The 14925-nt window shown below is 36.4% G+C and overlaps 1 protein-coding gene across 1 annotated transcript; it reads right to left on the reverse strand.

Moving 5' to 3' along the window:
* Nucleotides 1-3670: 3670 nt before the first annotated feature.
* Nucleotides 3671-9194, reverse strand: LOC148046580 (vomeronasal type-2 receptor 26-like). Its single transcript, XM_087712061.1, has 4 exons — nt 8859-9194; nt 7560-7787; nt 5256-5382; nt 3671-4899 (listed from the first exon to the last, which is right to left on the reverse strand). The coding sequence occupies exons 1-4, from the start codon at nt 9168-9170 to the stop codon at nt 4004-4006; spliced, it is 1563 nt and encodes a 520-aa protein (XP_087568187.1). The 5' UTR covers nt 9171-9194; the 3' UTR covers nt 3671-4003.
* Between the last annotated feature and the right edge of the window lie 5731 nt (nt 9195-14925).

Here is a 14925-nt window from a genome sequence, read left to right on the forward strand (position 1 = left end):
AACTAATATTCTGACTATAACCAACTGACTATAACATGTAGTCATTGTAGACCTCAAACAGTAACTCCTATGCAACCATTCAAGTGAGTAGCTGGCCATTTATTAATATTATCTAAACTTAAGACAATGAATTTTATTGAAAGTTTAAAAAGATGGAACGCTAATCCTACCTTCATGTGCTTCTGTATTTCTAAGCAAATATTGATAGAATGCAATGTCTTAATCCGGAGTGATCATTTTTACAGTGCCTGCCTGGAATTCCCTTAAGATTTGGAGAAGAAGGGACAATAACTACCTTTAATCAGTAATCAGTATTATTCTTTGCAGCAGTACTTTGAAAAATATCAGAAGGAAACATTTTTATCGTATTGCAACAGTCATCGCTGCAGGTTAGGAACCTTTGGGGAAAAAACTAGGAGAGGAAGACTTCATATGCAGAGAAGAAAACAAATGAAAACACCACTGGTATTGGTGGGGGGGGAGGATAGAAACACACCACTTGAGGTTGTTTTGCCCACCAATTTTGCTTCATACATAATTCTTTTTTAAACACTTAATACTTTTCTTTAAAAAACAAAACTTAATTTATTCTACACTTTAATGCTTAATTCAATTGATTAAATTGTATACCACTAAATCACCTCTCTAAGGGAGATGGGAAGTGAAAATGAGTGAAATATAAACACAAAAACACACACATGCACACACACACAGAGTCTTCCTTGAATATTATAATATTCCACTTCTACCCTATTTCTCCAAAAAATAAGACCTCCCCAGATATTAAGCCCTCCCCAAAAATATTGAAATGCTTGAGCAGACAGTCCCCACCATTTCCTCTGGTTACTGCCATGGAAACAATACAAGGTGAGATGAGCTGGAGGGGGAAATGGAGGGGGGACATGCCCCGTGCACCCCACAGGCCCTTACCTAATGGCTGCTCCTGCAACCCTAGCCACCGCGCCCCTTCTGTCATGCTAATGACCGCCACAAGATGAGTGGCAGGTCCAGTGAGAAATAACAAGCAGAAGCCATGAGGTGACCATGCTTGCCGCCTCCTGCACCTCAAAACTAATAAGACCTCCCCGAGGCCAAATGCTTATTTCAGTGGTCAAAAGAAAATAGCACCCTGTCTTATTTTCGGGGGGAAATGGTAGAAATACGTTAACCTGGAATGTAGAAGATAGAGTCAATTGGAAATGGAGCTTTGGAATGGGGCCTGACCCTGTTATCGTGGATTCATTCTTCCCCAACTAACAGATGGGCATTTTCAGAATGTTCTTTCTGCTACCTCTGCTTTTCAAGATTCTGCAGCAATCAAGAGAATGTCAACCCAATTTTGAAAAACAATTTTTGTAAAGGGATTGGGTAGTACCCATAAGTCTGGGAAATCTGAATAGAATGGAACCATTTTTTTATTTAAATATTTTTTTTATTTTTTGTTCCCTATATACAATTAGAGGTATAAATTTACATAGTTATTATTCTTTTTTTTACATTCATGGTTCTTATATATTTGTCATTCCATTTATAAAATTATAATATTCCATTTGGGTTGCTTTGTTTACCATCCCTCGCCTGTTTTGACACCATATACTACTCCTTTCTTTTCTCCCTCCCTCCCTTCTCTACTTACTTACTTCCTCCTTTCCTTTCCCTTCCTGCTTCCCTTACCTCTCCCCTCCTCCTCTCTTCCTCTTCCACTTCCTATCCTCTCTTCTTCTCTCTTTCTCTCCTTCTCCCTTCCATCTTCCTCTCCTACTCTCTGTCTTCCTTCGCTTCTCTTCCTCTCCTCTCCTCTCCTCTCTTCTTTTCTATCCCTTCCTCTCTTCTCTACTTTCTTCTTTCCTCATCTCCTTTCCCTTCCTTATTCCCTTAAAGGGATTGGGTAGTACCCATACATCTGGAAAATCTGAATAGAATGGAACTAAATTTGCTGGGAGGAGAGAAGTTAGCAAAAGAAAGATTGAGCACAATAGTAATCTACTTAATAAGATATCATTGTCCATGTAGGATTAGGGGTAGAAAGAGAAGAAATAATGAATACAAAAATACAGAATTGCTAAACAATCTCTTGTTTTTAATTTATATAATAGAAGGACTTCAAGAGCTACATGGATTATGTCTAATTACACTGGTTGCAGTTCAAGCTAAACAGGGTGCAGAATAGGGCAACTATGGATGCCCTTTTTCTCATTATGTCTGCCTTGCCTATGAGATCTGGAACAATATGCTTCTTGTGTGCACCTTCTCTTAGGAAATGCCATGAGTCAGGATTGAAGAATAGTGTCAGGGCTACTTCGCTCAGGAACCAAGAAAGAAACCACTCAATTCCATTTTGCAGAATTAAGAGTACTTTTACTGGTCATGAGTAGATAGTAGCTGGGCAAAGAAAGATCTGAGGCAAAAGCGCACGTAATCATAGATATCAATATGTGACCCAATGCCCTCCCCTTGGTAACCCAATCCCATAATCCAATCCAAAACCCTACAGGTGTCATGTGGGAGATATGTTCAAAAATCCTCATCAGGTTGGAATGCCGGACAGTTGGCCTTGGTGGCAACCCCTCTCTCTGCCACATGCGCAGTAGATGGTGAAAACAACTCCCTTATTACAGTCTCTCCTGCACAAAATACTTCCCGCACCCAATTACCATGCCCCGCTCCCCAGCCGAAAAGCAAGCAGCAAAACAGAGGCTGAAAAATAGGTCTTTCTAAATGTTTTCTTCCATGTATGGAGCAGCGTTACCTGGATATTTTTTGCCCCCAACCCTTTTGGAATTCTTGGCTGTTCCTGTAGACCTTTGAGGTTGGGATGCGATTTCCTCATGTAATACTATCTGACAACTATATGAAATGGTTCTTGGATATGTTTAAGAATTTTTCATGTCTCTTTCTGCAATTTAAAATTATTTGATCCATAATGATAAGTCTCAAATGTGGATCATGGTGAGAGTAGATAAATATTAGACCTCAACAAATAAATATTTTTAAAAAGTGTCTTGAATTTTTTCAAGTGTTGGATTCTGACATTGCGTTGAGAAAAGTTCTTCTTCTCTGGAGAAGCACAGAAGATGATGACATATATGGTCGTACTATTGCATTCTGTCAAGCTTTCAAAATTGGCATGTTGAAAAATAGGAATGCCTTGGTTTATTGGACTGGCCTTTATTTTTGGTGAAATAAATGGGGAAAAACCTTAAAAATCTGTCAAAACATTTTAAAGAGCAACTTATGTCTAGAAAAACTGAGGAAAACATATTCTGAATCTTTTTTTCTTATGCCCAGCCTTCCCTTTCCTGAGGAATATCTTCTGTAAAAGTCTTTCCCCTCTATTTGCCTGCAGTTTGCTAAGATTCCCTTTGCACATACTTATCTGTAGTTGTATTTCTTTGTTATTTCCTTTAAATATGCAATTCTGGTCACTGTCTTAATAGGCTGCCTATAATTAATGTCCATGCCATCTTGTTCCTGGAATCTCAATTACACCAGGACTTTGCCAGAAGTAGACAATGAATCCAAAATGCATTATATCCAAAAGCAAATAAACTGTCCAAAATTCTACAGGTATCCATTCACCAGAATAGGAGCGATTTAGGAGATGTAAAGTATTGCAAATTTTAATGCAAACAATTAAACATCCTCAGGTGAATGAAAACATGAATTGTATGTTTACTATTATTGCCTTCTGCATCAGTCTTAATCAATGCTGGCTTTATACATTAATCTCCATAGGCAGAATTAGATGTCATCCAAGGCATAGAAATAACAGTGACATCATAATTAAATTAGAAGGCAAAGGTAGAACAGTAGTAGTCATTACAAATGAGAGTAGTTTATCAGGGAAACTGAAAAGGAGTTATCTTGCCATCTTTTGCAAACATCTCATCTTTTTGATGTAGCAACGGAAGGGAAAATGCCAAACCTCAAATTGGAGAAAAAGTGATATATCTTGAAAGCAACTAATTTGATTTCTTCAAAGAGTATGGTGTTAAAATTAGCTTCATTTTTTCATTAGTTGCTCCTTCTTATTCAGATTAGGTCTCAGCAGAATGATATAGCATTTGGGGGAAAATATGCAGAGAAGTAATCCAGCTGCAGAAGCCAAAATGGAGAAGATCTCCACAGCCACCATGTATTTTCCCTTGGTACTCAAATAGGTGGGAACAAATGACACCCAGACACTGCAAAACACCAACATGCTGAAGGTGATAAATTTGGCTTCATTAAAGCTGTCAGGCAAATTCCTAGCTAGGAAGGCCACAGTGAAACTGACAGCAGTCAAGAACCCCAAAAAGCCAAGGACAGCATAAAACATTGTGGTGGAACCTTCATTACATTGTAGAACAATTTCGTCAGCCAGGGAATGCATGTCAGAATCTGGGAAGGGAGCAGAAATTATGAGCCACACCACACAAATGCAGAATTGTGTCAGGGAGCAAGATAGGACAATAGGGATAGCTAGCCTTTTCCCCACCCATTTTCTCATTTTGGATCCTGGCTTGGTGGCCATGAAAGCAAGGACCACTATGATTGTTTTCCCCAATATACAAGAAAGGGCTACAGAGAAGAGGATGCCAAAAGCAGTTTGTCGCAAAAGACATTTCACTCGGTCAGGTTGCCCAATGAAGAGCAAACTGCAAAGGAAAGAGAGCAGGAGAGCAACAAGTAGGCTATAAGTGAGGTTCCTATTATTGGCTTTAACAATAGGTGTGTCCTGATATTTAATGAATATCCCAAGCACTGCAGCTGAGATGACAGAAAAGGAGACTGCAATCGCTGCCAAAGAAATCCCCAAAGGTTCTTGATAAGTTAAGTAAATTATACGTTTTGGAAGGCAACTATCTTTATCCTGGTTTGGATATTGATCCTCTTGACATGGGAAACAGTCATCTAAGTCTGAAAGAGAAACCATTCATAGAAACGTCATTGTTTTGAGGCATCTTCAATTCTAATTAACAATATAAAATTTCCAAAAAGTAATGGCAAAGGTCTCTGAAAAAACTGTTTAATTTTTCAAGAAAACATGAGAATGAATAATTCAATCTACAGATGCTCCAAGTTAGAATGAACTAATTGGTTTTCATCACCAAATAACTCACTGAAGTCTGAAGAAAATATCAAATGTTTCAATATGATGTGAAGCTCAATATTTTCAATCACCATAATATTAATAAAATATTTATTTATTAAAAAATAAACTCCCATTTATATTTATGATATAATTGATAAATGTAATACAATTCTTTACTTACCCAATTGATCAGCTATTTTCCCTTCTGGACATATTTTACAGTCATAGCAGCAGGATAATTTTCCTTCCATTTTTATCTTGCTACGGCCAAGAGGACACTTCTTGTTACAAATGGAAAGAGGTAATGTCTGCTCATAAATAAAACCAGAATTCACAAAAATAATGTATTGTTGGAGGACTGTTTTTTTTCATCAATTACACATATGCAAACTCTTCATATATAATCTAAATATTGGTGTTGCAATTTCCTTTTTTCTTTCTTGTAGAAATTCACTACTGAATGTTCAACTGCTTCTTATTTCATACCTATTACATTAATCGATTGATCATTCCCAATAATTATATTCTAAAGATCAGTTTAAGGCAATATGGAAAAATCTTTAACTCTCTATATCTCTATACTTAGAGACATAGATTATTATTTTTTTCATATCAAGTCAAATCAAATAACTATATTCCTTCGCTCACTGATTAGTTTTTAATTTATATTTTGTGGGAAAATATGCATCTTCTTCTTAAATGAATTTTGTACCTTACTCGAAATACTGCTACATTATGATTACATGATGAAATAATAGATAAATCTGATTGGATTGGATTGAGAAAGAGAGACTGAGAGACAGAATCATCAGCAGAAATTATTTGTTTTTGAATCATATATTAGAATATATATTTGTGTGTGTGCGTGTTTGTGTGTGTGCGCGCGCAGTAATACTGTTCCATACAATCAAGAATTTTAATGGCTTCTTTGAATAATTGATATAACCTTGATGTGTGTGTGTGTGTGTGTGTGTGTGTTTGTGTGTTTGTGTGTGTGTATCAAAATTATTTCAATTATTCAAAGAAAGCCATTAAAATTCTTGATTGTATGGAACAGTATTACTGCACTTGGATTAGCATAATTAGTTAAGTATCTAGAAGGACTAAGTGTCCAGTAAAGTGTCCTGCCTGTCTGCAAAGAATATAAATCCTTCCATTCCCCACTATCCTATCAGAGCTGAAGAATCTCCTTGGATAAGAAATGAAATGTCTTCAAGAAAAAGTAAGTCCAGTTTCCTCTTGAAAAAGCACCTCTGGTATCTCCAGCAATAAATCCATATTTCGTTTGGGTGCTTTTTGCAAACAAAGCATTAAATGGAAATTAGAAACTAACAAACTAATACAGAATAATAAGAATGAAAGTGGGGAAAAGTAAGAGTGGAAAACTTTTATTAAAAAATAGAAAAAACATATCTCCCAATTTATTTTTTTCAACAGTACAAGAATTAGTAATAAGTTTTCTCTTAATCTAGGATTATCCATTTTTTTCTAATCATTGAAACTACCCTCATAACTGCATTTTTTTTCTTTTGTCATGCAAAAAATATGTATAAATCTGAATATTGTATTTTCTCTAATCAAAGAATTTAATTTCAACATTTTTGGAAGTTCCAACTTTTTCATCCACCAAGGAGGTTATTAAAAATTTAATTCTAAAATGTTGAAATCATGAAATTTATGTATACCTTTAAAAAAACAACCATTCTATTTTAATACATTTGTGTTCATTGTAAAGTACAGTATATATATCTCTAAATTACTTACAAATGCAATAAGAAATAAATCCTGTGTACTAAGATAGTTTTATCTTGTTTTTACAATTACAAGTGACCTAGAGGAAGGCAGCATAGTCCTCGAATAATGACCACAATTGAACCCAAAATTTATATTATTAAGTAAGAATGTTAGTGTTCCAAGTAATGTACCCATAGAGAGCAGAATTCCAAGACAGGTAGATTCCTAAAAAACCGAAATTCTTTGCTCCCCCTCCTATCCAATGGCAACCCGAAGCCATAAAGATGGCCTCCGCCAGGTTCATTCAGTGTTAACCATTGTTAATTGAGTTTTGCTCCATTTTATGACCGTTATTAAGTGAATCTCTGCAGTTGTTAAGTTAGTAACACTGTTGTGAAGTGAATCTGGCTTCCCCAATGACTCGCAAAAGCTGATCACATGACTCTAGGACACTGCAACTGTCATAAATACCAGTCAGTTTCCAAGCATCTGAATTTTGATCACATGACCATGCGGGAGCTGAAATGGTTGTAAGTGTGAAAACCCGTTTTACATCAATTTATTCAGTGTTATTATAATTGCAAACCTTCACTAAATGAACTGTTGTAAATCGAGAACTACCTCTAATGAATAACATACAGACTGCTAAATAACTGCTTGCTTCAAGGGTTGCTATGATTATGATTGCTTAATCATTTACTCCATCAATCTGTAGCTAATAAATTCAGGAAAAGGAAAAAATGAGACACACCTGGTTAAATATGAGTGGCCAAACGGTTTCCTTGTCAGAAATGGTGAGGAGCTTGTCTGGGGAAGCCATGGGGTCGATCTTTCCAATTTGGACTTTCAGAAAGGACTTGTTTGCAAATGTGACCCAATTGAAAACATCAAGTCCCGTTTCTAATTCCCCATTGGGGCCGAAAGAAACCTGTATCCCAGCACTGTTGTTAAAGGAGACTTGTTGCAAGAAATGGTGGAGCTAAAGAAGAAAAATGAAAGAAAAAGAAGACGACACGGGAATCTTTGAAGGGAATGGAAATATGTCAATTTATTTTTTCATATTTGGGTTAGACTTAATAAAACAAAAGCTGTTCTATTTTGCTCCAGTCCATACTATTTTAAACTGAAAAAGAAATATATTTTTATCAAACACATTTTCTACTCAGAGATACTTTCGTCTATATACCAAGGGTTTAACCCATTGGGATCTCCATATAAAAACAATTTACCTCATGTACAGCCAGAAATCTAAAATAACGTTTAACACAGCACATGACTTAAACAAAATGATTGGGTTGAAATCTGCATATGTGGGAGTAATTGGGCTAGATTGCAGGGATGACACTGAAATATTATCATATGGTAAATATATCTTAAATTATTGTATTCTATTCCAATTTCATTTTAGACTGTATTTTATTCCAATTCCATTTTAAATCAGATTTTATTCCAATTCCATTTTAACAAATTAAATTTTGTTAAATTTATTACTAAAATTTTATCAAATTTTAGTAGTAAGTTGTTTCTGGAACTTTGCACTTTTATATCACCCAAGGGCTAATCAATAAAGACTCAATGTTGATTGTACTCTCAGGTGAAAAACTATCAGATGAGAATTCCTATACAAAATCCAGAAAGGGGAGGACCACTTTGCTTTACTAACCTTTTCAGAAATTGTGGATTTGGTTTTCTGCCATAAAGTGTAGGCAAGACAGAATTATTTGAGGTGTTAATTAACAAATCGACATTTTCTTCATATGACTCTTTGATGGATTGCTATTCACTCGAAGTATTTTCTATTATTATTGATAATAATATTAATATTTACTAGTTACATATTACATATTTCTAACTGTCTCCATATTTAAGCATTACATTTACTTTACTTTATTTTATTTTATTTTTAATGAAAATATTAGCTACTTCTATATAACTATCTATAAAGTGTTCTAACTGTTGAAACAACAAAATTAAAACAACAACAATAACAAACTGGTCTCCTATTCTGGTACTTTATGATTTCCCCAAATTTTGTATTAGCCAACATTACTTGCCAAGGTGATCGGAGGAAGAGCTTCCATCTCCTCTCATTCATTTTTCGTCCCCCTTTGAGTTTGGAAGAGCACATGGCCTTCAGAGCATGTGCCACAACATAGACTGCATTGTAGAGACTGTAACTATGACCATTCATGGTGGTGTCAAAGACAGAATTAGGAAGAGTCTCCAGCTTCTCTTCTCCAGTGCAGATCCTTTCAGCGTTCTCATCTGCAATATCACTGGAGAAGGAACATTCAAATGCATCTTTCCAGAAATCCCTAATGAAGCCATCTTCTTTGTCAACGTTTGGGTTTCTCTTCTGCATAAATTGTTGGAATCCTGTCAGCTGCGTTGAGTGAATTGCAAAGGAAAGGGCACCTTGAAGAAAATCAATGTGGAACTGTCTTTGCATCAGAATGGAGGTAAATTCCATCTGGGTTGTCATGATCCAAACTTTGGCCTGTCTCTCTTTTGGAATATTATCATAACTGAAAAAATTGACCATTAGTCTCAAAATAACCATGCCTGTAATTTCAGCACTTACAATGACTGCAGTGACTGTACTCTCCATAATCACTTTGAATATTTCTTCTGCATTTTCCATCCACTCAGCAGCTGCATTACCATAAATCATTTGGGGAAGACATATTAAAAAGTCAAAGCAGATTCCTCTCTCTGAAAACATGGGAAGTCTCTTTTGAATGAACCTGTCCCTATCTTCCTCAAACAGAGAAACTAACCCAACCCAGGTCCATCCAAAATGCAACAATAAACGCAGTAGTGCTTTAAATTGATGGGTTTCATCTGGGAACATCCATTTGACAAACATTGCTGTTTCAGTATTCATCAATGGAGGTGATCCATAAAAAATCTAAATGGAGAAAGTCAGAAGAACATAGAAATAAATTGTCTCATCCAAAATAAAAGAAAAAAACAATGCATGTGTGTTCTCTTAACCCAATTAAGGTTAAGAAAGTTTGGGTGGGATACAAAAATAAGATGCCTAAAAATTAGTTTTACATAACTTCTGCAATGTTGCTAACAATACAAAAAGAGGTAGGCCTTTCAAGATGTTCTTATTCATGGTTTTGCTCATATTTTCATTTCAGTGACCCACCTTTTGAATATAATAAATAGTTGGTGAACCTCTCATATTGTTCCAATTTTTGTCTCACCTGGGGAAATTTGTAGTTTTGTAGAGTGATTGCCATGTTGAGACAGGTGTTAATCAGGGGTCCTCCAATGACAGCTACTGTGTTGGTCTGGTCATTGCATTTGTAGTTGGGTATAAATTTATCCTTTGTAGATAGAAATTCCATTGCTAATTGATAAGTTGTAATTCCCCCAGTATAATGAGTAGCAATATGGAAACCAAGGCTAACATTGGACAAAATCCAAGAATGTTCATTGATCTCCTTTACAGCAAATGCCAGAGCCAAAGTGTGCTGGTAATTATGAGTAATGAACCTTCAGCGAGAGTTAGAAATGACATCAATATATTTCTCTTTCAGAAATGTTGGACAGTGGACAGTGTTTTAATGGATACATATAAATTATACGTACAAAATTATATAAATTAGTGCTTATGATTTGTTCTGAATATCTGCAATCTGGTCACTAACAAATAGCCCTAGATTGTATCAAGTAGGACCTAGCTGTGGCTACTTAACTTTGAGCTAAGGTAGCATTTAGTTAGCCACCCATTTGAAATACTTTGTTCACTTCTGGAGACCTCACTTAAGAAAATGTATTCATTAGATTGAGGGGAGTCCAGAAATGGGCAACAAAAATGGTGCAAGAGCTGAGAGACAAAAGGACTGAATAAGGTCACTGGAACAGGTCATATGAACTGTTAAGCAATGAATAACTTTAAGCATAAAAGAGAAAGAAAATACAGCTTTTAGATGGCAAAGTGGGGAAAGATGGTATGAGGAGGTGGAGAAGAAGTTGGATACTTACATATACTGATCAAAGACTTCAGAATAAGGAACACTTTGAAAAGTGATCTCATTTGAAACAAAAAAAATCTGATGAGTAATAGCAGCAATGATTAAATCTCCGGCCTGATAATATTTATGAACAATTGGAAGAGGACTTCTAAGTCTGCAGGTGGAGGGAGGGGAAATGCACATCATAGTTGGGGAAAAAAGTAAAACTAATATTCTGACTATAACCAACTGACTATAGCATGTAGTCATTGTAGACCTCAAACAGTAACTCCTATGCAACCATTCAAGTGAGTAGCTGGCCATTCATTAATATTATCTAAACTTAAGACAATGAATTTTGTTTAAAGTTTAAAAAGATGAAATATTAATTCTACCTTCATGTGCTTCTGTATTTCTAAGCAGATATTGATAGAATGCAATGTCTTAATCCAGAGTGACCATTTTTACAGTGCCTGCCTGGAATTCCCTTAAGATTTGGAGAAGAAGGGGCAATAACTACCCTTAATCAGTAATCAGTATTATTCTTTGCAGCAGTACTTTGAAAAATATCAGAAGGAAACATTTTTATCGTATTGCAACAGTCATTGCTGCATGGTTAAGAAGCTTTGGGGAAAAAAATAGGAGAGGAAGACTTGATATGCAGAGAAGAAAACAAATGAAAACACTACTGGTGTGTGTGTGGCGGGGGGAAGGAGAGACCCACTCAAGTTGAGGTTATTTTGCCACCAATTTTGCTTCATACATAATTCTTTTTTAAATACCTAATACTTTTCTTTAAAAAAAAAAACTTGTTATTCTATTTTTTAATGCTTAATTCAATTGATTAAATTGTATACCACTAAATCACCTCTCTGAGGGTGATGGGAAGTGAAAAATGAATGAAATATAAACACACACACACACAGAGTCTTCCTTGAATATTATACTATTCAACTTTTACCCTGTTTCTCCAAAAATAAGAACTCCCCGGATAATAAGCCCTCCCAAAAAATATTGAAATGCTTGCGCAGACAGTCCCCGCCATTTCCTCTGGTTACTGCAATGCAAAAAATACAAGGTGTGGAGATGAGCTGGAGCGGGAAATGGAGGGGGAGACATGCCCAGTGCACCCCACAGGCCCTTACCTAATGGCTGCTCCTGCAACCCTAGCCACCGCGCGCCTTGTGTCATGCTAATGACCGCCACAAGATGAGTGGCAGGTCCAGTGAGAAATAACAAGCAGAAGCCATGAGGTGACCATGCTTGCCGCCTCCTGCACCTCAAAACTAATAAGACCTCCCCGAAAATAAGGCCAAATGCTTCTTTCAGGGTTCAAAAGAAAATAGCACCCTGTCTTATTTTCGGGGGGGAATGGTAGAACTACATTACCCTGGAATGTAGAAGATAGAGTCAATTGGAAATGGAGCTTTGGAATGGGGCCTGAGCCTGTTATCGTGGATTCATTCTTCCCTAACTAACAGATGGGCATTTTCAGAATGTTCTTTCTGCTACCTCTGCTTTTCAAGATTCTGCAGCAATCAAGAGAATGTCAACCCAATTTTGAAAAACAATTTTTGTAAAGGGATTGGTCAGTACCCATAAGTCTGGAAAATCTGAATAGAATGGAACCATTTTTTTATTTAAATATTTTTTATTTTATTTTTTGTTCCCTATATACAATTATAGGTATACATTCACATAGTTATTATTCTTTTTTTTACATTCATGGTTCTTATATATTTGTCATTCCATTTATAAAATTATAATATTCCATTTGGGTTGCTTTGTTTACCATCCCTCGCCTGTTTTGACACCATATACTACTCCTTTCTTTTCTCCCTCCCTCCCTTCTCTACTTACTTACTTCCTCCTTTCCCTTCCTGCTTCTCCCCTCCTTCTCTCTTCCTCTTCCCCTTCCTACCCTCTCTTCTTCCCTCTTTCTCTCCTTCTCCCTTCCATCTTCCTCTCCTACTCTCTGTCTTCCTTTGCTTCTCTTCCTCTCATCTCCTCACCTCTCTTCCTTTCTCTCCCTCCCTCCCTCCCTTCTCTACTTTCTTCTTTCCTCGTCTCCTTTCCCTTCCTTCTTCCCTTAAAGGGATTGGGCAGTACCCATAAGTCTGGAAAATCTGAATAGAATGGAACAAAATTTGCTGTGAGGAGAGAAGTTAGCAAAAGAAAGATTGAGCACAACAGTAATCTCCATAATAAGGTATCATTGTCCATGTAGGATTAGGGATAGAAGGAGAAGAAAAAAGGATGCAAAAAATGCAGAATTGTTAAACAATCTCTTGTTTTTAATTTATATAATAGAAGGACTTCAAGAGCTACGTGGATTATGTCTATTTATTTATTTATTTATTTATTTATTTATTTATTTATTTATTTATTTATTTATTTATTAGACTTGTATACCGCTTCATAGGGCTTTCAGCCCTCTCTAAGCGGTTTACAGATTTTTTAGTAAATTGAGTCAGCAACTTGCCCCCACAGTCCGGGTTCTCATTTCACCCACCTCGGAAGGATGGAAGGCTGAGTCGACCTTGAGCCGGTGAGATTTGAACCGCTGAACTGCAGATCACAGTCAGCTAAAGTGGCCTGCAGTACTGCACCCTAACCACTGCGCCACCTCGGCTCTTTACACTGGTTGCAGTTCAAGCTAAACAGGGTGCAGAATAGGGCAACTATGGACACCCTTTTTCTCATTATTTCTGCCTTACCTATGAGATCAGGAAGAATATGCTTCTTGTGTGCACCTTCTCTTAGGAAATGCCATGAGTCAGGATTGAAGAATAGTGCCAGGGCTGCTTCGCTCAGTAACCATGAAAGAAACCACTCAACACCATTTTGCAGAATTAAGAGTACTTTTCCTGGTCATGAGTAGATAGTAGCTAGACAAAGAAAGATCTGAGGCAAAAGCGCACGTAATCATAGATATCAATATGTGACCCAATCCCCTCCCCTTGGTAACCCCATCCCATAGTCCAATCCAAAAGCCCACAGGTGTCATGTGGGAGACATTTCAAAAATCATCATCAGGTTGGAATGCCGGACAGTTGGCCTTGGTGGCAATCCCTCTCTCTGCCACATGCGCAGTAGATGGTGGGAACAACTCCCTTATTACAGTATCTCCTGCACAAAATACTTAACTCACCCAATTACCATGCCCCTCCTCCCCGTTTCAATGGAAGCCGAAAAGCAAGCAGCAAAACAGAGGCTGAAAAATAGGGCTTTCCAAATATTTTGTTCCATGTATGGAACAGCATTACCTGGAGATTTTATGGCCCCAACCCTTTTGGAATTCTTGGCTGTTCCCGTAGACCTTTGAGGTTGGGATGTGGTTTCCTCATGTAATACTATCTAATTACTATAAGAAATGGTTCTTGGATATATGTTTAAGAATTTTTCATGTCTCTTTCTGCAATTTAAAGTTATTTGAGCCATAATGATAAGTCTCAAATGTGGATCATGGTGAGAGTAGATAAATATTAGACCTCAACAAATAAATATTTTTAAAAAGTCTCTTGAATTTTTTCAAGTGTTGGATTCTGAGATTGTGTTGACAAAAGTTCTTCTCTGGAGAAGCACAGATGATGATGACATATATAGCCGCACTATTGCATTCTGTCAAGCTTTCAAAATTGGCATGTTGAAAAATAGGAATGCCTTGGTTTTTTGGACTGATTTTTATTTTGGGTGAAATAAATGGGGAAAAACCTTGAAAATCTGTCAAAACATTTGACATTATTTCTAGAAAAACTGAGGATATTCTGAATCTTTTTCTTCTTATGCCCAGCCTTCCCTTTCCTGAGGAATATCTTCTGTAAAAGTCTTTTCCCACTATTTACCTGCAGTTTGCTAAGATTCCCTTTGTACATACTTAACTGTAGTTGTATTTCTTTGTTATTTCCTTTAAAAATTGCAATTCTTGTAATTGTCTCAATAGACTGCCTATTATTAATGTCTATGCCATCTTGTCTCTAGAATCTCAATTACATCAGGATTTTGCCAGGAGTAGACAATGAATCCAAAATGCAAAACTAATCTCCTTCAATAAAAACAAATAAACTGTCCAAAATTGTACAGGTATCCATTCATCAGAATAGGAGCAATACTCAAAGATGTGAAGTATTGCAAATTTTAATGCAAACAATT

Source organism: Thamnophis sirtalis, unplaced genomic scaffold (genome assembly GCF_051295495.1).
Source record: "Thamnophis sirtalis isolate CommonGarterSnake01/CBP01778 unplaced genomic scaffold, rThaSir2_p1.2 scaffold_4, whole genome shotgun sequence".
NCBI classification, from domain to species: Eukaryota; Metazoa; Chordata; class Lepidosauria; order Squamata; family Natricidae; genus Thamnophis; species Thamnophis sirtalis.

Excerpts from the sequence above, each read along its gene's own strand:
- LOC148046580 (XM_087712061.1), bottom strand. The coding sequence starts at position 9,170 with ATGCAGAAGAGAAACCCAAACGTTGACAAAGAAGATGGCTTCATTAGG. Across the intron at positions 5,383-7,559 it reads GGCCACTCATATTTAACCAG|ACATTACCTCTTTCCATTTG; the intron begins GTGTGTCTCATT and ends ATTTATGAGCAG. Across the intron at positions 4,900-5,255 it reads GAAAATAGCTGATCAATTGG|ACTTAGATGACTGTTTCCCA; the intron begins GTAAGTAAAGAA and ends TTTCTCTTTCAG.